The 25000-nt window shown below is 35.4% G+C and overlaps 1 protein-coding gene across 1 annotated transcript in view; it reads left to right on the top strand.

Moving 5' to 3' along the window:
- The window catches only part of LOC136834193 (uncharacterized), a 514934-nt gene that overhangs the window by 248 nt on the left and 489686 nt on the right, over window positions 1–25000 (top strand). Inside the window, exon 1 of the mRNA XM_067096466.1 lies at window positions 1–294. This exon is cut by the window's left edge and continues 248 nt beyond it. Within this exon, the coding sequence (XP_066952567.1) occupies window positions 255–294 (40 nt within the window). The 5' untranslated portion in view covers window positions 1–254. The remainder of the gene's footprint in view (window positions 295–25000) is intronic.

A 25000-nucleotide genomic window follows, 5' to 3' on the forward strand; every position in this document is an offset into this window, starting at 1 on the left:
CCCTATCGGACGTTCATGTTAAGTAGTAAACTTAAATTTACATAAAGATGATGGAAAGATTGAACTCTAGTGTCCTGATAAAATAAACCAAAAAACTTGTTCAACCTGGCGAAAGTTGACCCAGAGAGGAAGGAGGGGACAGAGAGAGGGAGAAAGAGAGAGAGATAGAGATAGAGAGAGAGAGAAATAGAGAGAGGGGGAAGAAAGAACGAGAGAAAGAGAGGCGCCGCTGTTCTTAAGAGCGTAGGGGAGAGATGATTCTCACTTACCTGTCGGCACTACTGTTGTTGCAATGTAAGTAAAATATTCACTTTCGCTCAAATTCAACCTTACCCAGGTTAGGTGAGAAAGGGGGGCAAAGGGTCTGGGGGGGAGGGGAGAGTAGGAAAAAGCTAATATCCGTTCCGATTGAGTGGAACATAACGAGGAACGTCGGCAGTAAACAATATTCAATTTTGATGATTTTCACGAAGAATCAAACCCCGGTTCAAGTAAGATATTCCTGAATGAGGAATCAAAATTTTGACCACCTGGAAACTCATTTTGGATTTGGTGGGGGCATCATACATAAACCCTAAATTCTGGTTCGGTGGGTCCTTTAAAACACCTGCCCGAATTTCGCGGAGGTGGGCCATCGCTGGTATACACCCAATTTAGTTTATGAGGACCAGCGCTGGTCGACGATTTTGACTCAAGTCATCTCAATTTCAATTCGCTTTCTGAATAGTAAATCCAATTTGAATGTAAGAATGTAATCAAAGTAATCCCTAATTTGAATGTAAGAATTTAATCAAAATAATCCCCATTTTAACTAATGTTCATAATATCTTGCCTAGTTTGGGAAATAGGAACAAACCCAATTTAAAATGGTTTTGTTATTCGATAAAGAAATACAACTAGCTACAATAATCTCAATTTCAATTCGCTATCTGAACGGTAAATCCAATTTGAATATACGGATTTAATAAAATAAATCCCTATTTCAAATAAAATAAGCCAAGTTAAGTAGACACTAACTCGCATAATTTAGGAAACAGAAATAAGCCCAATTTAAAATTGCTTTTGTCATTCGATAAACAAACAGAACCAGCTACCGTAATCTCAATTTCAATTCGCTGTCTGAACACTAAATCCAATTTGAATACATGGATTTAACAATAAAAAAAAAATCCCCATTTAAAATACATCAAATAAAAGTAGATAACAATTTAAAACTGCTTTTGTTATTTGATAAACAAATGTCAGCCAAATTACAACTCAATTTCCTGTATGTTGAGGAAACAGTTAAACGCATTTCCGTACAGACGGACGATGTATGACGATGTATGTGGATATGTACTAGAGCAAAATGTGCGTTCTATGTGCTTGGGACAAACAAGCGATAGATGAAACTGTTTGCATCTTTAATCACTGACATGTTTACTTTCAATGAACTGATTCTGAAACAAACAATCAAACGCAGCATATGTTTACGATAGATTTAAATGCAAAATAGGTAGTCAGGTACCTCTATTTTATAAATATGGAAGTACCATTACTTTATAAATATGGAAGTACCTTTGTCTTACAAATGTAGAAGACCTTTATTCTGTAAATATGGAAGTACCTTTATTTTGTAAATATGGAAGTATCTTTATTTTATGAATGTAGAAGTACCTTTATTTTATAAATATGGAAGATCTTTGTTTTATAAATATGGAAGTACCTTTATTTTATGAATATGGGAGTACCTTTATTTTATAAATATGTAAGACCTTTATTTTATAAATACAGAAGTACCTTTATTTTATAAATACAGAAGTACCTTTATTTTATAAATATGGAAGACCTTTATTTTATAAATATGGAAGTACCTTTATCTTATAAATATGGAAGTACCTTTATTTTATAAATATGGAAGGAAAACGTCTTCTCTACCATGAATTCCATTTTGGAAATATTGACAACAAAAACAAAAACAGCAGCAATAAAATTATAACAAAAATTACAACAAATATTTCCTATTATAACCATTTATAACCTTAATATCAATAAAACAATAACAAATGTTAACCGGGAGTCTCACCTGGTACTTATTAATGTTTAATAAACATCATTAGTAAAATTGTAAAAGAAAATTCTAATAAATATTATTGAAGACCATAATCTGTCGTAACTATGATATTAATAAAACTAACCAGGAATCTCAACTGGAGTTTTCTGATGATATATCGGTGGTCAGTGGCTGCATAATAATAATAATAATAATAATAATAATAATAATAATAATAATAATAATAATAATAATAATAATAATAATAATAATAATAAATTAGTTCCTAACGCTTCGAATTGTGACTGGAATTGCTCAGTTTAACTTAACCTGATTGGGACAGAATTAAGCCAGTCGTACAGGTTATTGTTTTTAGATGGGGGAGGGATTGACTGAGTGATTTTTCTAAACTGGCGTCGCAGGAACGGTGGTTATCGACGCCGAAGGTAAAGGAAGGAACAGAATGAAAAGAGAGTTATGAATATGTATATATATATATATATATATATATATATATATATATATATATATTCCTTCAACCTACAATGATTAAAACCCACTGCTCGTTCAAAAGGAATTAAAATTTACGGTTACACAATTAAAAAAAAAATGCTTCTTTCCACTATGGGCAAGTTTTGGAATTCTCTCCCAGCCTCTGCTTTTCCCTGACCCTTAAGAAACCAAATCCTCTTTCTTTTTCCCTTTCTAGAAAGGGTGTTTAATGCCCGTTCCTGTGGCATTCACTCTAATGACTTACTTTCACTTACTTTCCCTTAAAATTTCTTTGCTGTGTATGTTAGCTAATTGTGTCCCGGAAATCTGAGTCTTTTATCAGATTCTTTATAAATTATCAAGGTTCAAATTTGCTTCTTTTTGGGAAATTTTGAATTACGTAATGAAAGAAATCATAAAAAAATTCTCAGAGTGGCATGAATCTTAAAATGGAGAAACAAATATACCGATTCCCGAAAACTATCTGTACGGATTTATATTTAAATATATATGTGTACATATGCATGGCTGGATTTGTCTAAAGATAAATCTGTACAGATAGCTTTCGGGAATCAGTTCGATTCCTTTTTTCGAAAAGGGGAATCTGTTTGATTCCCGAAAGCTATCTGTACAGATTTTTATCTTTAAATATCTGCACATATACGCAACTGTGGATTTGTTTAATGATAAATCTGTACAGATTCCCGAAAACTATGTGTACAGATTTACCTTTAAATATATGTACATATACACAACCGTGGATTTGCTTAAAGATAAATCTATACAGATTCCCGAAACCTATCTGTACAGAATTACCTTTAAATATATGTACATATACATACCTGTGGATTTGTTTAAAGATAAATCTGTACAGATTCCCGAAAGCTATACGTACAGATTTATCCTTAAATATATGTACAGATACATGACTGTGGATTTGTTTAAAGATAAATCTGTACAGATTCCCGAAAGCTATCTGTACAGATTTTTATCTTTAAACATATGTACATATACACAACTCCGGAATTGTTTCTCCAAAGCAATCATTATCATCATTCACCGTCATTACTAGCTTTCAATGGCCATTATTATGACCTCCACAGTGAGATCATATGGGCCATTATGTTAATATTTTGTCCTCTATAACAGCACGAGAGCAAATTAAATATTAATTATCATAATTTTTTCCTCTTCCCTTCGTATGGATGATAATTAGCAGTTGCAAATTATATCTAATAAATTTATCAAATATTTTTATCGAAATATTTGATATCTTCAGATAATTATGAAAATATTTTCTATCACCTAATAATCATTAAAATATTTGATAGATTGTAGTAATTATGATATTTTTTTCACTTTCTGATAATTATCAAGATGAAATTTTGACATCTAAATAATTACAAATTATTTTTCATCTAATAATGATCAAAATATGTGATATAATCTAATAATTATCAAAATATCTGAACTATTCTAATAATTATCGAAATGTTTGATAACTTCGATCAATTATCAAGACATTTGCTATCTTCTAATAATTACAAATTATTTGTTATCATCTAAAAATTATCAAGATATCTGACACCTGAAAAAGATCAAAATAGCTGATATCTTTGTCAAAATCTGAAGACCTCCTAAAGATTATCGAAGATTATAGATTCATTTCATCCTCAGAGAGAGAGAGAGAGAGAGAGAGAGAGAGAGAGAGAGAGAGAGAGAGAGAAACCTGGGAAATATTGAATGATTACGGTAATTCTATAAATGTTAATTGTACAATTCGATCAAATACCAATTTAGCAAAAATGAAAAAAATACAAGTAAAAATAATACATATTTCTTCGCACTAACTTCCAAAGTTATTCTTATAAATGCACATTATTTTGTATATTGGAAAATTATATAAATTCCTGATGCCTGTCGCGGTTTTTTTCAAAAGGATATTTTCAAATTCTGTCAAAAAATATAGTAAAAAAAAAAGAAAGCTAAAACAATGAATATTTCTTCAAGTTGATTTCAACATTATTCCTGTACATATTATTTTGGATTTTAATAAATGCTACAAATCCCTGATGCCTGATGTCGCGGTTTTTTTAAAAGAATTTTTTATAATTCAATAAAATATCTATGTAATAAAAAAAATTCTAAGTAAAACACACTAATAAAATACAATAAATACTTAAGTTATATGTATGTATGTATGTATGTATATATATGTTGAAATTAATTTGAATATTGAACTCAGTACTTGAAAATAATATATATATATATATATATATATATATATATATATATATATACACATATAATTTATAATATTTCATAATTACTTAATTCAAATCTCATAAATCTTAATTCAAAATAGATCGCAACATTTTCAAATTTTAAGAATTCCTATAAATCCCTGATACCTCTTAACAATTCCAAGCGTTTATCGAAAATATGACTGGACTCTGTTCCCGTTTTGCGAGTTAAGGCACAAACCGGAATCGCTCCGAAGCCCACCTGGGATCCGGGCTATGCTTACGCCCTATGCAAATTTCATGCAAATGGCCGCATTTTAAAAGGAGGGAAATAAAGAGAGAGAGAGAGAGAGAGACAGAGAGAGAGAGCTCTTCAGGGAGAGAAAGAGAAATTTTGAGAGAGAGCTCTTCAGGGAGAGAAAGTACTTGAGAGAGAGACGGGATCTAGGAGAGAAAGAGATTTTGAGGGAGGAAAGGTACAGGAGAGAGAGAGAGAGAGAGAGAGAGAGAGAGAGAGAGCTTCAAGGAAAGAAAGAAATTTTGAGAGAGAGAGAGAGAGAGAGAGAGAGAGCTTCAAGGAAAGAAAGAAATTTTGAGAGAGAGAGAGAGGAGAGAGAGAGAGAGAGAGCTCTCAAGGAAAGAAAGAATTTGAGAGAGAGAGAGAGAGAGAGAGAGAGAGAGAGAGAGAGCTCAGTGTTCATATTAAAGCTACAGGGATTTGAGGTAAATGAGATTAACTATTGGCGAATATGAGACTCCCCATTTTTCACTATTATTGTTTTTTGACGGAATTTGAAAATATCCTTTTGAAAAAAAAACTGCCACAGGCATCAAGAATTTGTATAATTTCCCAATATACAAAAATAATATATATTTTATATAAGAATAATGTCGGAAGTTTGCGCGAAGGTATATTTATTGTTTTTACTTGGAAATTTTTTTTTTACTAAATTGGTATTTGATCGAATTGTAAAATTAACATTTATAAAATTTACGATGGTAATTTAATATTTCCGGTTTGATTCATGATTTTTTTTTTTTGTGTTTTTTTGGGTCATTCAATTTCATTATATATTCTGATCATTCTGACCTTTGAACTTTAGTCATCAAAATTAGCTGAAAAATAACTTAAAAAATTTTTTTCATCATTCAGGTTCATTATAGTTTGATCATTCAAGGTCATTATAGTTTGATCATTCAGGTTCATTATAGTTTGATCATTCAGGTTATTATAGTTGATCATTCAAGGTCATTACAGTTTGATCAATGAAGGTAGTTATAGTTTGATCATTCAAGTTCATTTTAGTTTGATAATTCACATTCATTATAGTTTATCATTCAAGTTCATTATAGTCTGATCATTCATGTTCATTATAGTGCGATCATTCAAGGTCATTATAGTTTGATCATTCTAGTTCATTATAGTTTGATCATTCAAGGTCATTATAGTTTGATCGTTCAAGTTCATTATAGTTTGAGCATTCAAGTTCATTATAGTTTGATCATTCACATTCATTATAGTTTGATCATTCAGGTTCATTACAGTAACCTTTGAACTTCCACTTCTAGTTATCAAAATTAGCTGACACATTTCATGAGAGACACAGGAGGCACATTCCATGAGAGACATTCCAGGAGAGGCATTCCAGGACGTAAGGTTGATTAAAACTACTTGTGCACAATGTTTGCCTTCTCGAGATTTTGTCTGCTGTTTGAACAAATTCCGCGAATTCGGAAAAGCCTGTTGCGTCTTCCTCTCTCTCTTCTTTCTCTCAGTTTCCGAGAGATTTCCTCTCAAAGTGAGAGAGAACATAATATTTGCTTTTTTCTTCGTCTTTCCAAAAATGCGAATCTCTCTCTCTCTCTCTCTCTCTCTCTCTCTCTCTCTCTCTCTCTCTCTCTCTCTCTCTCTCCGTTTCTGAGATTTCTCAACAAGAACATAATATATGGTCGCAAGCTCCCTCGGAGATACAATGAATCTAAGTATTTCTATAAGAATTTGTGTGTAACCTTTACTGTAGATGCCATAAGGAATTTAACTCCTAGCAGTTTCTCCCTGTATTTGTAGGTCTTAATTTCCCCTCTAAGTCACTAATAAAAACAGTTAAATATTCACACAGGTACCAAGACCAAGAGAGATCAGGTCTACCCAATTGGGCGGAGTCGCCTCCCACCTGGGGTAACTACGTAAGCGATGACGTATCTTAGAGGTAAATACCTGCTCACGCAATAAGGAGGTAGACTAAGCTCCGCCTACATGGGGGGTTTTGGGGGGATGTGAGCAGACCTTCTCTTTCTCTTGGCCTTGATAGGTAATGTCAGGACACACTCACTGGGCAATTTTGTCTCAGTGCTGAAGTCTCTTGTTCCCATTCCATCTTTCAAAACCTCTAATTTGGTGCTTGAAAATCTAAGTTTATGACTTGGAAGCCTCAAGTTTTTCTCAGTTCTGCAGAAAATTGTGTACATTAATATCACGTCTTATTTTATTTTTCTTGATTTTAGTTATATATAATAGATAACAAACCCACAGAAAAAACTGCGGTCTGGCTACTCTACCAGGTGCCAGTTATAATTTAATAAAAAAAAATTTATGCAGGGTTATTTAATTCTATTTTTTTCTGTAAAAAAAAAAACTATTGAGATGGCTTTGTCTGTCCGTCCGTACTTCTGCCCTCAGATCTGAAAAACTACTGAGGCTAGAGGGCTGCAAATTGGTATGTTGATCATCCACTTTCCAATCATCAAACATACCAAATTTAAAACATGATCGTGCGTCTGGCAACGCCATAGGACATTATGGCTGAAAGTTTAATTTTCAGTGAATCAAGTCCTAGAAATGTTCTTCAAAGACATAAATTAGTTTGTTTAAAAAAATTATCAAAAGTTATTAAATTACTGTTGCTTAAAAAATTAAAATTTCCATACAAGGCTTCAGGACGGTACCAAACGTCCACAGGATTGGGTCAACATTTTAAGCGTAAACCACCCTCTCTCGCCACTGGCTTTCCCGACCCTCTTTTATAATACCGTCAATTTAAAGAGAATAATTCCCTTCAACTGAAAGGGTAAATGTACCATCAATTTGGAGTGGAAAAAATATATGTACCAACAATTTGAAGAGAACTGGTTATACTACTTTTACTCAAACATCAAGGCTGCAATTCATGCCTAAAGAACGCTAAATAAAACTAGATTCTGCGTAAACCCCTTCAGTTTCTCTGTATCTTTTTAATAACCTGTAAGCCAAGCGCTTCTCCAATCCATTTTCAATTCGCCGAAGAAATCTGATCTGAAAGTTTTCAGTTCACATCGACGAGAGGATAGAGAGAGTTGAGTCTTTAGGGGGATGAGGTGGGCAGAATGTTTCTTCTGGTAAATTTTAACTTTGCTACAGGGGGAAGATTGTTCTTCTTTTATTTCTTCTTTCTTCTTCCTTTCCTCCTGCTTCTTTCTAAAAATTTTTACTTTTCTTTAGGGGGGAAATTATTCTTTTATATTTCTCCTATCTCCTTCCGTGTCTCCGGCTTCTACTTAAAAATTTTCACTTTGAGGAGATTGTTCTTTTATTTCTCATTTCTTCTTCCTTTCTTCCTGCTTCTCTCTAAAAATTTTCACTTTTCTTTAAGGGGAAGATTACTCTTTTATTTCTCATTTCTCCTTTCTTTCGTCCTGCTTCTCTCTTAAAATTTTCACTTTTATTTAGGGAGAAATTGCTTCTTTTATTTCTCATTTCTCCTTTCCTCTTGTTTCTCTCTAAAAATTTCACTTTTCTTTAAGGAGAAAATTACTCTTCTTTTATTTCTCATTTCTCCTTTCTTTCCTCCTACTTCTCCCTAAAAATTTTCGCTCTTCTTTAGGGAGAGAATTACTCTTCTTTTATTTCTCATTTCTTCTTCCTTTCCTCCTGCTTCCCCCTAAAAATTTTCACTTTTATTTAGGGAAAATATAATCTTCTTTTGTTCCTCCTTTCTTCCTTTCCCTCCTGCTTCTCCCTTTCTCTCTTGTTTTCTTATGAAAGCAATTAACAATTCCAAGCCTCCAAATCCATTTCTTTCATCCATAACTTTTATTTTTCCCAGACAATCCATTTTCAGACGACCGAGGAATTTTGATATAATATAATTTCCTGATGTATTAAACGAGTGCCCCAGATTAAAAATGTTTTCAGGAGAAATATGAATAATTAAAATTTCACTGGTTTATGTTAATTCTTGATTTACATATTTTTTTTTTTTGCGTATGCCAAGTACAAAGTAATTATAAGCTTGAAGTTTTTTAATTAATGATGAGTGAATCCAAACGCACACACACACACACACACAAATTGTATGCCCTCATTTTAATCTGCGGTACATTTACATACATACATCCTACGTTGCGATGATTTCATACATGCACGCACATATATATGCATATATATGCATATGTATATGTATATACATATTATATAATGTACATATACATATATCATACATATATTATACATACATTCATGTATATATACACAATATATATATATATATATATATATATATACACATACATACATACATACATACATACATACATACATACATACATACACACATACACACAAGCAAGAATTATTTATAAAAACATTTGCCCTGGAAAGAAAAGTAAAATACACTAAGACCTTCACGGGGCAAATTTCCCAAGACGCATGTATATTCCGCAATCTTTTTTGGCCACAAATTCCGGTTTTATTCAGAACCTAAGGCTCCCAATGGCGCTTTAAACAACATTTTAAGTATTGAATACTTAAAGATGAGAGGTGGGGAGGAGAGAGAGAGAGAGAGAGAGAGAGAGAGAGAGAGAGAGAGAGAGAGAGAGAGAGAATCAGTTGAATACTGGAATGACAAAAGAAGTTTGAGGTAATCTGTCAGTTTTAATATATATATATATATATATATATATATATATATATATATATATATATATATATATATATATATATATATATATATATATATATATATATATAATATATAATAATTTTATTGTCATTGACCAAAGAGAGACAAAGGTATATATACAATCTTTCCTCTCTCTCTCTCTCTCTCTCTCTCTCTCTCTCTTCTTGTTGTCATTGCCAAAAGACGGACAAAGGTATATACAACAAACTCTCTTTCCCCCTTATCTCCCTCCCACCCCTCTCTCTCTCTCTCTCTCTCTCTCTCTCTCTCAGCGTTGGTCAGAAACCCCCCGATATCTCAGGAAGAGTCCGGAACGTAGCGAATCCAAGTCAAACAGGGTAATTCCCCCTCGGAAATCATAATATCGGAACTCTCTCTTCTTCTCCTTCTTCTTCTTCTTCTATCCAACATTTCGCAAGAGCGCAGATTCGCTTTGTTGGTCGGGATCAAAGAATTACGCCTAGAGTACCTCTCCTTTGCGTTTCCGTACTCAAACATTTGCCTGGAAAAATATTACCTGGCGATACGAATCGAGAGAGAGAGAGAGATTGTTCTTCATCATATGTACACCTTTGATGGCGGATGATGAGCCCGACTGTTGTTTCATTATGTTCGTCACTATTTTTTTTTTATTTGCGATATTTAATGATTATTGTTTTTTTTTTAGACACTGGCTAAAATGTGGGCGGATTTTTACAGATTGAGATATTCAATTTTTTATTCTAAAACAATGACTAAAATGTGGATGATTGTTATTAATGCTTCTTTGTATAGAGGTTTTTTTTTTATCACATTTCTGTTTTTGAAATTATTTATAATAAAGTTATTGTTTTTTTTTCATATACCGTAATATACACTTTTTATGTAATCGTACATACGCTGAATGTTTCCCTGTAATGCCCCAAATTAAAACATTGATATATATATATATATATATATATATATATATATATATATATATATATATATATATATATATATATATATATATATATATATACACTTATGCCTATATATATATATATATAATTTCAAGGAAAGGAAAGTTGGCAGACATCTGTGAATTAATAATTCCATTTTCAACCACACCGTGGAGTATTTTCTAGACTTTCAGCCTTTGCTCGCGATAATATCCACCACATGAATATCATGAGCGCATTTAGGCAAAAGTAAAATTTAACACCGTTCCCGTAAATGATGGAGAAACTTCGAGCCATTATTATGAAAAACGTCTGCCCGGGAGATCAGAAGGAAATTCTGAAATCTTCATAATAATGCAATATAAAATATAATGTGTTTGTATATATAGATACTGTATATATATATGTATAGTATATATATATATATATATATATATATATATATATATATATATATATATATATATATATATATATATATATATATATATATATATATATATATATATATATATATCAAATATAAGGAGCCCATAGAAATGCCAGAATGTGGAATATAAAGGCTGTATTTCAGAGACCAAACTGTCTCTCTCCTCAGGCAAATATATTTTGCCTGAGGAGAGAGACAGTTTGGTCTCTGAAATATAGCCTTTATATTTGGTGGAATTAAAACCGATAATAAAAGACAAACAGTTAGAAGCAAAACTTGTGATAAAAACGAGTCTAGCAACATCAAAAGACTTTTGAGTTCACCTGTGACCCTCAAAGGTCAAAGGTCTGTACCTCCAAAAATTAATCTTTTTCTTTGCCTATTTTTTTTTATTAATATCTTGATAAACAAACCAACCTGCCAACATGGCGTCTCAAAGAACGACTTAAAAGAAAGGAACAGAATATTGGCATACTTATGGATACCCTTAGGGGCGTAGGATTATAGGATGGGATAACTTCCTTCCTTCCATCCTTCTTTTAGGATAAGGATTTTGATCCGAATTCAGAGCCTAAGGAGGCTTCACCATTAGAGTCTAATATGAACGATGCTCGGCTTGAAATCTGGGAAAATCTGTATAAATTGTCCGTATATTTTTGTTCTGAGTTATGATGCCAAACTTATAAGTATTTTCGTTTTTTTTTTTCTGAAGGGTTCATAAAAGTGGTTATATGCTCTGTCTATCTTTGTATGTATGCATCTATCTATATATAATATATATATATATATATATATATATATATATATATATATATATATATATATATATATATATATATATAAATATATACATATGTCACACATATATATATCTATATATAAATATATACATATTCATATATAAACATATATATATATATAAATATATATATATATACACACACACACACACACACACATATATATATATATATATATATATATATATATATAATTATATTCACATATATATATTATATACATTCATATACATACATACATACATATATATATATGTATATATATGTGTGTGTGTATGTGTGTGTATATATAATTCTACACTGCTCCAAAATCTATGTAAATCCATTCATAAGATATTAATGATTCCTAACTTTCTCGGAATGAAACTCTGTTCACAGTGAGAGAGAGAGAGAGAGAGAGAGAGAGAGAGAGAGAGAGAGAGAGAGAGAGAGAGATGGTTTCCAAGTCCAGCGAGATTAAGTTTGTCGAGTTCCAGGCCCCCAAACGTATGCACTCCCGGAAGGGAGCCTGTCGGTCTGATCCCCAGAAGGAAGAATAAAAGTATATTTCTATTTGTAAAACAAATATATCTAAGGGACTTGTCAATAACGCTGTGAAAAACCCAATAACGCCGTCACCAGCCACGATAATAATGATAATAGTGATAATATATTGGCAATAACTCAGTACCCAACTACCAAACTACAGCGGAACTCTCTCTCTCTCTCTCTCTCCCTCTGACTTCAAGCCCACCCAACTTCTATCAAATTAGGCTCAAATAAGTTAGGTTAGTTATATCACGCTACTTTACCAAGTTTACTCAGAGGCGGCAGGACTCGCCAGGGCTTGTTCAATGGAGTTCTGCTGAGAGCGAAAAACCGCTTCCGCGTTTCGCGAACGACTGTTCCTGGCGAGTTTGGGAGCGTCCGCGACGCGGTGAAACATACACATAATTTATCACAAATATTCTCATTACAAACAGGTCATGGACAGTCACTGGTTTGTTTGGGTGTGTCCATGACATATCGTAAACACATCGGTAACTTATCACATACACATCACAAACATGTTAGATACAATTCAACAACTTGATTGGCAGTTCTAAGTAATGCTTCAAAGGCTCGTTCTCCACTTACGGTCCTTGACTTGTTTTCAATATGTCTGCGATGAGTATGGCAAGAGTTTCTGATGTGTTTGTGACATATCTTGCTGTTTTCAACATGTTCGTGATATGTATGCCACAGGTTTCCGACATGTCTATGACATGTTATTACTGAATCACTCTTCACTACCAATGAAACAAAATAGGACCTGTCAGTTGTTATTTATTAGTCGAAATAAAAAAAAAATGCGCCGAAGTTTCTTCGGCATGATCGAGTTTTCTGTACAGCCGCTACAGCAGATAATCAAGGCCATCGAAAATATATCAATCTTTTGGTGGTCGCGGTATAATGCTGTAGAGCCGCGGCCCATGAAACCTTAACCACGGCCCGGTGGTGGCTTATCCTATATGGTTGCCAGAAGCATGATTATGGCTAACTTATACCTTAAATAAAATATAAAATAAAAGCTACTGAGGCTAGAGGGCTGCAATTTGGTATGTTTGATGATTGGAGGGTGGATGATCAACGTACCAATTTGCAGCCCCCTAGCCTCAGCAGTTTTCAAGGTCTGAAGGTGGACAGAAAAAAGGGCGGACAGGAAAAAAGAGCGGACGGACGGACAAAGCCGGCACAATAGTTTTCTTTTACGGAAAACTAAAATATAATGAGGATAAGCAGTGATAACATGAATTACAGCCAGCGAAGGTACGAGATGCTGCACAGACTGAAATAATATCTTCTTGTCCTCATTCGCAGCAGCACTCAATGGTATTCTCGTCTCCTGATCTTTAATTACTGCGCAAATGTCGTTTCCTCCCTTACAAAAGGAAAGCAATTTCGAATGACAAAAGAGTGATATCGCCATGATGATGGATTCTCTCTCTCTCAGTTCTGCGTGCATCGCTCTCTCTTGATTTCTTTTCCTTTCACCGTCATCACCTTCATCTCATTGTTACAGTGTTCTTCTTTAGGAAGTCTCTGATTACCAAGATTCACGAATCTGAAACTCTGAAGACAAACAAACATATACACACAGACACACATGCACACACACAAGACTCTCCATGCTCATCAGGCTAGCTAGGGTCTTTAAGAAGGTCTGGTCATATGGAGAAAGTGGGAAACAATAAGCTGATGGAAAGCCTGAGTATGAAACTTTGAAGACAAACACACACATCCACACACACACACACACACACACACACAGAGCCAGTATGCAAGTTCAGTAGGGGAGCCATGTTGCCAAGCACAAGGGTGTTCAAGAAGGTCTGGTCATGTGGAGAAAATGGGAAACAATAAGGTGATGGAAAGCCTGAATATGACACTTTAAAGACAAACACACACTTACACACAGACACATCGGTCAGTATGCAAGTTCAGTAGGGGAGCCATGTTGTTGAACTACATAGGATTGTCGATGGTCATTAGATTAACTAGGCTGCTTGAGGTGTTCAGGTCATGCAGAGAGAATGGGAAACAATAAGCTGATGGAAAGCCATCAGTGTGGCAGTGATTGTAAGGGTTCAATACGCTACTGATTAGCCTTCAGTGAAAATATATAGAGCTTCTGAAGGTGTGGAAATGTTCAGTATAGGAGTTATGGCCTTAATTCAGTAATTACAGTTTACCAGCGGTTAAAACCCCACAATTAACAATGTCGTCGTCCAGCCCAGGGTAGCGTCACTCATAATTGGCCTGGGAATGAGTTCCCAGAATAAAACTGACTTATTTATGACGATACATTTAGAACTGCTGTTTAGACATTATGACTCACGTAAGAATCGAACCCAGGTCTTTCAACTGAAAGGCAAGGGCGCTGCCCACTAGGCCATACAAGTCATATAAGAAGTTGGAACCTGAGAGCTCAACTGCACACTAGGAATTACCTGGGCAAGCTAGTGGCCAGCGCCATTGCCTTTCAACTGAATGACCTGGGTTCGATCCTGTGAGTCAGAAACTTATTTCTGTTCCACACGTGACTGTGTGTTGATTATTATATATATATATATATATATATATATATATATATATATATATATATATATATATATATATATATATATATATATATATATATATATATATATATATATATATCAATGTAAGATTAATCAATCAGCAGTCAAATAAATTTCACTGTGTTTACGAAGCCCTTACGGCAAGTAATGGAAATTCAACATTGACCAGGGCATAACTATCATATGTATGTTTATGCATCTGAGAGAGAGAGAGAGAGAGAGAGAGAGAGAGAGAGAGAGAGAGAGAGAGAGAGAACATGCAGCCCACCTATGCGAAGATTAATTCGAAATATATTGGAACCAACGGATACAATAAACAAGGGCCCGGCATTTTGTAACAGCAAAATTCATAATACTTTAAACTCAACAAATTGCAAACGTACAAAAAATGGGAACCGCTTTAATCCCCGCTCTTAAATGAAGCAATATTTCGCATATGGGATAAATTTGTTATCTCGAGTCCCTTCTGGTTTCGTAATACTTTGCGTAAATATTATAAGGAGAGGAATTATTAGTTGGATCCTCGTTCTTGGAAAATATGGTATTTGTGTTCTGTAAATATTTGTTTCTGATGATATGGCCTGGTATTACATCTTTTGTTATGTTTTGTAAGAGTGCAGAGTGATAAGTTTAGATGAAGGCGTTTTTAGAGTAAGGCTAATATCTGTACTATTTTAAAATTTTTCGAATATGTATATATATATATATATATATATATATATATATATATATATATATATATATATATGTATGTATTTATATATGTGTATATATATAATGTACATATATAAATGCATTATATATATATGTGTGTGTATATATATACACACACACGTATATATGTATATATACAATGTATGTTTGCGTATGTAGGCGTGTGTATAATTACTGTTTTACGGGTATATATGATTTTATACTTGCATATGAGTACATACCAACGACTGTCAACGAGCAATGTATTAAAAATGCGTAATGTACACTTCCTATGTTCCCATTCAGATGTAACATGCCAGTACACTCTAAAGTGTACATTCATATTCTGTAAATGCTTGTGCTACGTTGGAAACTTTGTAAAATGTACCACCCGTCCATTCCCTCTGTACTATTCCTGATTGACATTCAATATGATATACCTAAAAAAAATAGGATCTAAGCTGGCTAAAGTTATATTAAACAAACCCCTAGAACATTGGTTCTAAACCTTTTCATTACCACGCCCCCTCTAAGAGTTCGTCCTTCCCTCCACGCCCACCCTCCCATTGCATCTGAGTAAAAAATTCCCTCCCAGATTTAAAGGAAAATAAAAAAAAGAGAGAGAGAAAGAGAAGGGGTGTTTTTGTTCTTTTGGGAATGAATTAGTGAGATACTTGACACCCCTTCTTAGCGACTCGTGTCAAGAGAATAACGAATGTAATGAGAGAATTTTTTAATTTTTCCCTAGGGCTCGCGCCCCCGCTTGGAAATTGCTGACGCCCCCCCAGGTTGAGAACCACTGCCCTAGAACGATACAACTTGACAAACTCCGCCCAAACGTCTGTAGAACGCTGACATATGCAGTCAGAGAGTAGTAGAGCCTTATTTACCTTCGAATCTCATTACGGACGCATTTCTAAAAACCTTCCCGAGCGGAGTGATTGAGTCAGCAAAATATTTACCCTTCCCGGAACCGCGATTCGGGAAGGAGGAATTTGATTAAATCGTAACAAGGGGAACGCATTCGGAATGCTGTGATTACAATACTCTGCGTATAATTCAATATATCCCAACAAAGGGGGGAAACGAAAGAATTTGAGTCGGAAGGTACTGCTTTGTTAGAAGGCTTCGTGGGACGCAAAGTCAAGGATTGACCTAATGAAAAATAAAGTAGCCTTCAGTTGTATTTTACTAATGAAGTCATTTAGTCATTTCTTCCCACACGCAGACAATGGTTACGTAGGCAGCCTGGTGGATTCTGGAATTGGTTGACTTCAATGCGAATCTTATCAAAATAAAATGATATTTAATAGGAAATAGCACCTAGACATGAACTGTCAAAGTATCTTAGCAAAAATGATTAAACATAATTTCATAGAAAGCATCTGGCAGTACTGTTTGCTATGAGGCGACTCCCTCCCACCCCGCCCCTTCAAAAAGAACCTATTTGAAACACCCCTTCAATTTCAGTACAACGTATCTGCATACCTTCTCTCTCTCTCTCTCTCTCTCTCTCTCTCTCTCTCTCTCTCTCTCTCTCTCTCTCTCTCTCTAAAAAAAAGACTTATTAACTAAGGTAAGCCTCTATCCCAACTTTTGAAAGCTCGGAAGCCACGCCTTCGGATAATCTTAGACTCAAAGAACTATTAATTATCTCGCTAGAATATCAACGGGAGCGTTTCTTGCATCGCCTTCTTACGGAAAATGGGGAGGGGGGGCTTTGGCAACCCCTTGGCACCGTTCGCTGCTCTCCAAACTGGCGACAAATCAAGTCATCGCAATTATTATTACCGGATTGCCTCGTTCGTCACGGGGAAATGCGGCGCTGCCGACGAGGTAATTTCAATCCGAGTCTTTTTTTTTTTTTTTTTTTAGTAAAATAAAACTATTGCGCCGGCTTCGTCTGTCCGTCCGTCCACGCTTTTTTCTGTCCGCACTTTTTCTCTCCGCCCTCAGATCTTAAAAACTACTGAGGCTAGGGGGCTGAAAATTGCTATGTTGATCATCCACCCTCCGATTATCAAACATACCAAATTGCAGCCCTCTAGCCTCAGTAGTTTTTATTTATTTCAGGTTAAATTTGGCCATAATCGTGCTTCTGGCAACGATATAGAATAGGCCACCAGCTTGCCGTGGTTAAAGATTCATGAGCCGCGGCTCATACAGCATTATACCGAGACCACCGAAAGATAGATCCATTTTCGGTGGCCTTGATTATACGCTGTAGCGGCTGTGCAGAAAACTCGATTGCACATTTTTTTGTGAATGCACGTAATGCAGAGTAGTGGAGAGGAAAATTCACCAGTGATACAAAATATTAATGAATTGTGATTTTCAGTTAGTTATTAAGGTACAGTTTTTTGTGATTTTACTCAGCGCGACTTTATACAACGACGATGTTATATATATGTTATATATATATATATATATAAATATAAATATAAATATTTAAATATAATATTATATGTATATAATATAATATATATATATATATACATTTTATATATACTGTATATAGTGTTATATATTTACTTAAATATTTTCATTTTCTACAAGTTTACACGTCTCATTCCAACATATTTCAAGGCACTGATCCCCAAAGAATGTATACCGTAACGACAGATGAATGCATCATAAAGAATATAATATTTATATGAATGCAATGTAATACATTCGTCCTCACAAATGCCATCATTCTCGAACAAATGCCGTGATTTCCCAGAACGGGAAAATGCAAAGCCTCCAATTTTATTTTATCATTTTGATAAACAAGTAAAAAAATGCGCCGAAGTTTCTTCGGCGCAGTCGAGTTTTCTGTACAGCGTATAATCAAGGCGACCGCAAATAGATCTATCTTTCGGTGGTCTCAGTATAATGCTGTATGAGCCGCGGCTCATGAAGTCTTACCACTGCCCAGTGGTGGCCTGTCCTATATCGTTGCCAGCAGCACGGTTATGGCTAACTTTAACCTTACATGAAATAAAAACTACTGAGGCTAGTGGGCTGCAATTTGGTATGTTTGATGATTGGAAGGTGGATGATCAACATACTAATTTGCAGCCCTCTAGCCTCGGTGATTTTTAAGATCTGAGGGTGGACAGAAAAATTGCGGACAGAAAAAAGTGCGGACAGAATAAAGTGCGGACAGAATAAAGTGTGGGCAGAAGAAAGTGTGGACAAAAAAAGAGTGGACAGAATCAAGTGCGGACAGAATAAAGTGTGGGCAGAAAAAAGAGCGGACAGAAAAAGTGCGGACAGAATAAAGTGCGGACAAAAAAAGTGCGGACAGAAAAAAGTGCGGACAGAAAAAGTTCGGACATAAAAAAATGCGGACAGAAAAAGTGCGGACAGAAAAAAGTGCGGACGGACAGACAAAGCCATCACAATAGTTTTCCCTTACAGAAAACCAATAAAAGCAGACGACCCAAAAATTAAATTGATGGAAGCCATTACAAGCATTCCGAATGAAATTCTGAAGTTAGCACGAAATAATATAAAGTTATTCTTGCTGCGTCTGTTACTAGTACTCACGCGGCATAGTAAGCTTTCTCCTTTAAAGTGAGCTTTACAAAAAAAAAAAAAAAAAATACATGCTTGAATGGTGATTTAAATATGGAAATATGATTGGTAGGCCTACAAAAACACACACACACAATGCACACATATATATAAAAAGCCTGTGAACGTGAATGAGTGTCTGTAAATATATATATATATATATATATATATATATATATATATATATATATATATATATATATATATATATATATATATATATATAAACAAATAACACACCCACATCACCAACAAGCAATTACGAAGCCAGCATACACTCCACAATCAGTCAGCAGCGAACCAACAACACTCGATGCCGAATCAACGGAATCCTCCGGTCTGTAGTTCCCTCCCTCGAAGCGATTGCGTTCGATCCACTCATCCGGCAGCAGTACCGGATCTCCAAAGGGAACGAGTCGTATTAATTGCTCGATGTAATCAGCTCTTATCGGGAGATGGAGGCCCTAATTAAGCCGTTCAACAACCGCCGACGGCGCACTCGACCCTGATCGAGCCTGTTACCGGCGGATGGGAGCTTGGTGCTTGGCATAGGACTAGACTCGTGTGGGTTTGTTCGGCGCATTTTGTGTGTTCGAGGGTGTTGTATATTGCGAAAAACAAATTAAACGGAAGAAAATCGATGATAATAATAATAATAATAATAATAATAATAATAATAATAATAATAATAATAATAAAGCACGTAGCTTTGGAATGCGTGGCGCATGGCCTAGACTCATGCTGGTTTGCTCGGCGCAATTTGTGTTTTCGAATGTGTTGTATATTACGAAAAACAAAGTAAACAGAAGAAAATTAATAATAATAATAATAATAATAATAATAATAATAATAATAATAATAATAATAATAATAATAATAATAATAATAATAACAAAGCACGAACCTTTGGATGCGTGGCGCAAGGCCTAGACTCATGTGGGTTTGTTCAGCGCAATTTGTTTGTTTGAGTGTGTTGTATATTACGAATAATAATAATAATAATAATAATAATAATAATAATAATAATAATAATAACCAAAAGCACTTATTAAAATCTTCTTGGTCTCAGCTAGGCTTTTGATGCGTGGCGCACGGCGTAGACTCATGTGGACTTGTTCGGCGCATTTGTGCGCGTTAGAATGTGTTGTATATTACGAAAAACAAAAGCAACCACAATAATAATAATAATAATAATAATAATAATAATAATAATAATAATAATAACATATAACAAAACAGCAAGCACTGATTAACATCTGCTAGGTCTCAGCAAAGCTAGCTTTGTTGCTACATGAAATTTTCAAATGGCGCCTCCAGCTACAGAGGCATTAATCCCAAACAGAGATGAATTCCTGCGCTCGTTTAAATCTCTTCCTGCCAGAATGAGGTCGGTCTCATCGCTTGCATATTAATCTCGCTGCTTCATTTATTCACGGAAATGCCTTATTTGCACTTAACACCGTTTCATAATCAACAACGACGGCATTTATTCAGCTCTCTCTCGATTTTGAGATTCAGCTTTTCTTCTTCTTCTTCTTCTTTCTGTTGCCTGATGCTCAATGCAGTCAGAACGTGTCCGGTCATCTGACGGTCTGGAATTCATTTTAATGTTATCATCCACCTTTCTGCACGCGTGCGTTTTATTGTATTCGCTAATGTATATATTATCTCCCTCACTGTCAGCACAGGCCTGTACTTTCCAACTGATTCGTAGACCTGATATAAATAAAGTGTCTCCCGCACTGTCAATGTAGGCCTATACTTTCCAACTAGATTCAGACCTAATATAAATTGTCTCCCTCACTGTCAGTATATAGGCCTATTTTCACCTGATTCGTAGACCTAATATAGATTAATTACCTCCCGCTCCGTCAATATAGACCTAAACTTTCTAACTGTTTTGTAGACCTAATATAAAATTAAGTATCACCCTCACAGTCCGTATATAGGCCTAATTTTCATCTGATTCTTAGACCTTTCAGTTGCTGTAAACTCAGTCTTCATCATCTTGTATCTTATAATTCTTTCTCTCTCTCTCTCTCTCTCTCTCTCTCTCTCTCTCTCTCTCTCTCCTTTCTCCAAACCAAGAGATCAGTCTCCTTTTTCAAACAATTTCTCAGACATCTCTTACTTCAAACGTTTATTTTCATTATCCTTTCACGTCTGTTTACAAACAATATCTCAGACATACACACAGATATCAGAGAGAGAGAGAGAGAGAGAGAGAGAGAGAGAGAGAGAGAGAGAGAGAGAGAACGCTTTCTCCCGCCCACTGCATCGAAGGCCCCTCAGGCGACAAAATCAAGCGAAGGACACGAGCGTATAACACCTCGTCCCACTGAAAGCTTTGCATTCCTAAATCCAAACGAAGGCCTTTTAAAAATTCATCCTTTGGAGGACCTCTACCTCCTCCTCTCATGCAAATGAGTCCTGGAATCCGGCGGAAAGTCCTATCCAGCTTAGAAAGTCCTACCCAGCAGAAAGTCCTATTCGTCTCGCAGGAGTGCAGAGAAGGATCCTCAGTGGAAAAAGGTGACGGGGGATAAATGGTCGCGTCTTTAGACAAACCTCACGCGTGGAGGAATGGTATAAATGCCTCCGCCTCCTCCTCCTCCTCCTCCCCCCCCAGGAGTAATTGTCTGACAAACTGCCAACCCAAAATTCTCGAGAGATTCTGACAGCCATTAGTTTCCCCCTCCCGAAGAGTTGGAGGGTGGCGTAGCTCGACGGAGAGGTTCTGCCTGTTCCCGAATTCCGAGTTTCCATTCCATAATTCCCACTTTCCATTCCAAAATTCGTAACACTGATTCCCGAATTCCCACTTTCCATTCCCGAATTCTCACTCTTTATTCCCAAATTTCGAACACTGATTCCCGAATTCGCACTTTCAATTACCGAATTCCTAATACCGATTCCAGAATTCACTTTCTATTCCCAAATTCTCGACACCGATTCCCGAATTTCCAATTTTCATTCCCGAATTCCTAACATCGATTCCCGAATTTCCACGTTCCATTCCCGAATTCCTACCGCCGATTCACGAATTTGCACGTTCCATTCACGAATTCCTAACACCGAGTCCCTAATTCACACTTTCCACTCCATAATTCACAACATCAGATCAGTTCTCAAATAATCAGTTTTCATCCCCAAATTCCCAACACTGATTCCCAAATTTTCACTTTCCATTCTCCATTCCAAATCCCATTTTTCTTTATAAAATTGCCACTTATCTTTTGGAAATTCCCACATCCAATTCCCAAATCCCCACCTCCCATTAACTAATGCCCACTTTCCATTCCCAGTTCCTCGCCTCCCATTAACAGATTTTCACACACCACTCCCAATTGTCACCTCTCAAAATTCCAAACTAACAACTCCCAAATCCCCCCCACCCATTCCCAAATCGACACCTCCAGTTCCAAAGTCCATACCTCCATTCCCAGATTCACACTCCCATTCCCGAAATCCCCTCCCAATAACTGACTGGGAATATCAGGCGAAAGGTATGGATTTTTTCCTCCTGAAAGACTTCGTTTTTCGAAAGCGTTTGGAATCTGTTGCGGTAGAAAGTATTCAGGGGAAAGTAAACTGTTAGAAAACGAGAGATACCTTTATTTTCAGTTTCATTTTTATTTTATTTTATTTCTCATTTTATTTCTTATTTTACTTTTTTATTTGATTCTTCTTTAGAGAGTTTCGTGCACCGTGAAAACAAATGGACGATTTTTTATTTAGTAACGAATGGAGGGTTAGTTGTTATGTTAAATAACTGTTTGGGGAGAGAGAGAGAGAGAGAGAGAGAGAGAGAGAGAGAGAGAGAGAGAGAGAGAGAGAGAGAGAGAGAGAGAGATATATCCGACTAAAAGAATAATTCATTTTTAATGGGGAGAGAAAAAATTTCAAAAAGAAGCAGAATAATTTAACTTCAGAGAGAGAGAGAGAGAGAGAGAGAGAGAGAGAGAGAGAGAGAGAGAGAGAGAGAGAGAGAGAGAGAGAGGGTCCTAACAAACAAACAAAAGAAAGAAAAAAAAAGGAAAATAAGAGGACCTTATTTTCGAGGCTAAACATCTCCCGAATAATCCCGGGAAGGTCGTCATTGTTCTTGACTTAAGCCCGGCCGAAAACATTTGCGAAAATGACCCTAATTGACTCTAATTAAAAGACCCACTCTCATTCTGCTGATGTGGGGGGCTGGAAGGGGAGTGGGGGAAGGGCAAGATGGGGAGGAGAAGATTTTGGGGGGAGGGGAGAAGGGAAGGAAGGGGAAGGACATTTGACGTAAGTCCTTTACCTAATCGTCAGGAGTGGGTTCCTGACACAACAGTCTTGAAAAAAAAATAAGTGGAAGGACGTTCGAAAAATGCTTGGAAAAAGTGAATTCCAGGGTGGAAAGAAAGCTCTCAGAGAGAGAGAGAGAGAGAGAGAGAGAGAGAGAGAGAGAGAGAGAGAGAGAGAGAGAGAGAGAATACATTTGACGAAAAGAATTATTTCATTAATTTACTTGATATCAGAAAGTACAATAATAACAAAACCAAGAATGATTTGACTTGAGAGAGAGAGAGAGAGAGAGAGAGAGAGAGAGAGAGAGAGAGAGAGAGAGAGAGAGAGAGAGAGAGACTTTAATAGGCAAACGAGAGCACTAAACTTTCTAAACGGCAAAATATGTCTACCCAATATTCCAATACTCACAATTATCCTGTCAAACAGTAGAGTAAAAAGTACCGCGAATCATACTTCGTACAATATTGAATACAAAGGAGAAATAAAATAAACTAAATAACTGTAATTTAAATAAAATACGCATAAGACTGCATACAAAGACGAGGAATAAAACAAGAAAATAAATAAAAAGACTATTATCATCAGCTGATTGGCTTGTCATCAGCTTATCGTGAGCTACCAGGAACACGCATTCTCAAGGGCATTGATGGAAGCCCTTTATTTACTGAAATATCCTCGAAATTAACAAAATGGGTGAGATATTTCTGTGATAATCTTTGATGTTTCTATATAGAAAGGATGGAAATTCTGTAATGTTCGCTATTGCCTTGCTAAACTGTCGCCACCATACCTTTACAAAATCCTGGCTAATTTTACAAATTCACGTTTGATAATCACTAGGAAGAACCTGTTCATTAAGTAGGATATTAAATATACTAAATATGCATGTGATATATATATATATATATATATATATATATATATATATATATATATATATATATATATATATATATATATATATATATATAGTGTACCATTCAAGCCACTGTCCTTAATGAAGTCAAATATTTCACGAGGAAATAAGGACATTTATTCCCTCATCCCCTACTTTGTCCCCCCCCCCACCCACCCACCACCCTCAAAAAAAAAAAAAAAAAAAATACAAAAGTAAAAAAAATAAAGACAAAAATACAAAACTAAAAAAAATACAAAACTTAGAACCCTCCCCCGGCCCCCTACAAAAAAAAAAAAAAAAAAAAACTTAGAACACTCCCCTGGCCCCTACAAAAAAAAATACAACTCCCCGCCCCCTACAAAAAAAAAAAAATACAAAACTTAGAATGAATTTTCGAGGCTACGAAGGGAAACTTTCCTCATGGAGAGGAAGAAAACAAAAAAAAAAAGGAGAAAGTTTTTTAAATTACATTTCCCAAAAACTTTCATTCTCACAGGAAACTTGGACAGTTAATCCTACCGCAAAATCGCAGTATATTTCTTTGCGATGTTGAGGAGGAGGAGGAGGAGGAGGAGGAGGAGGAGGAGGAGTGAGGAGGAGGAGGAGGAGGAG

Source organism: Macrobrachium rosenbergii, chromosome 53 (genome assembly GCF_040412425.1).
Source record: "Macrobrachium rosenbergii isolate ZJJX-2024 chromosome 53, ASM4041242v1, whole genome shotgun sequence".
NCBI lineage: Eukaryota > Metazoa > Arthropoda > Malacostraca > Decapoda > Palaemonidae > Macrobrachium > Macrobrachium rosenbergii.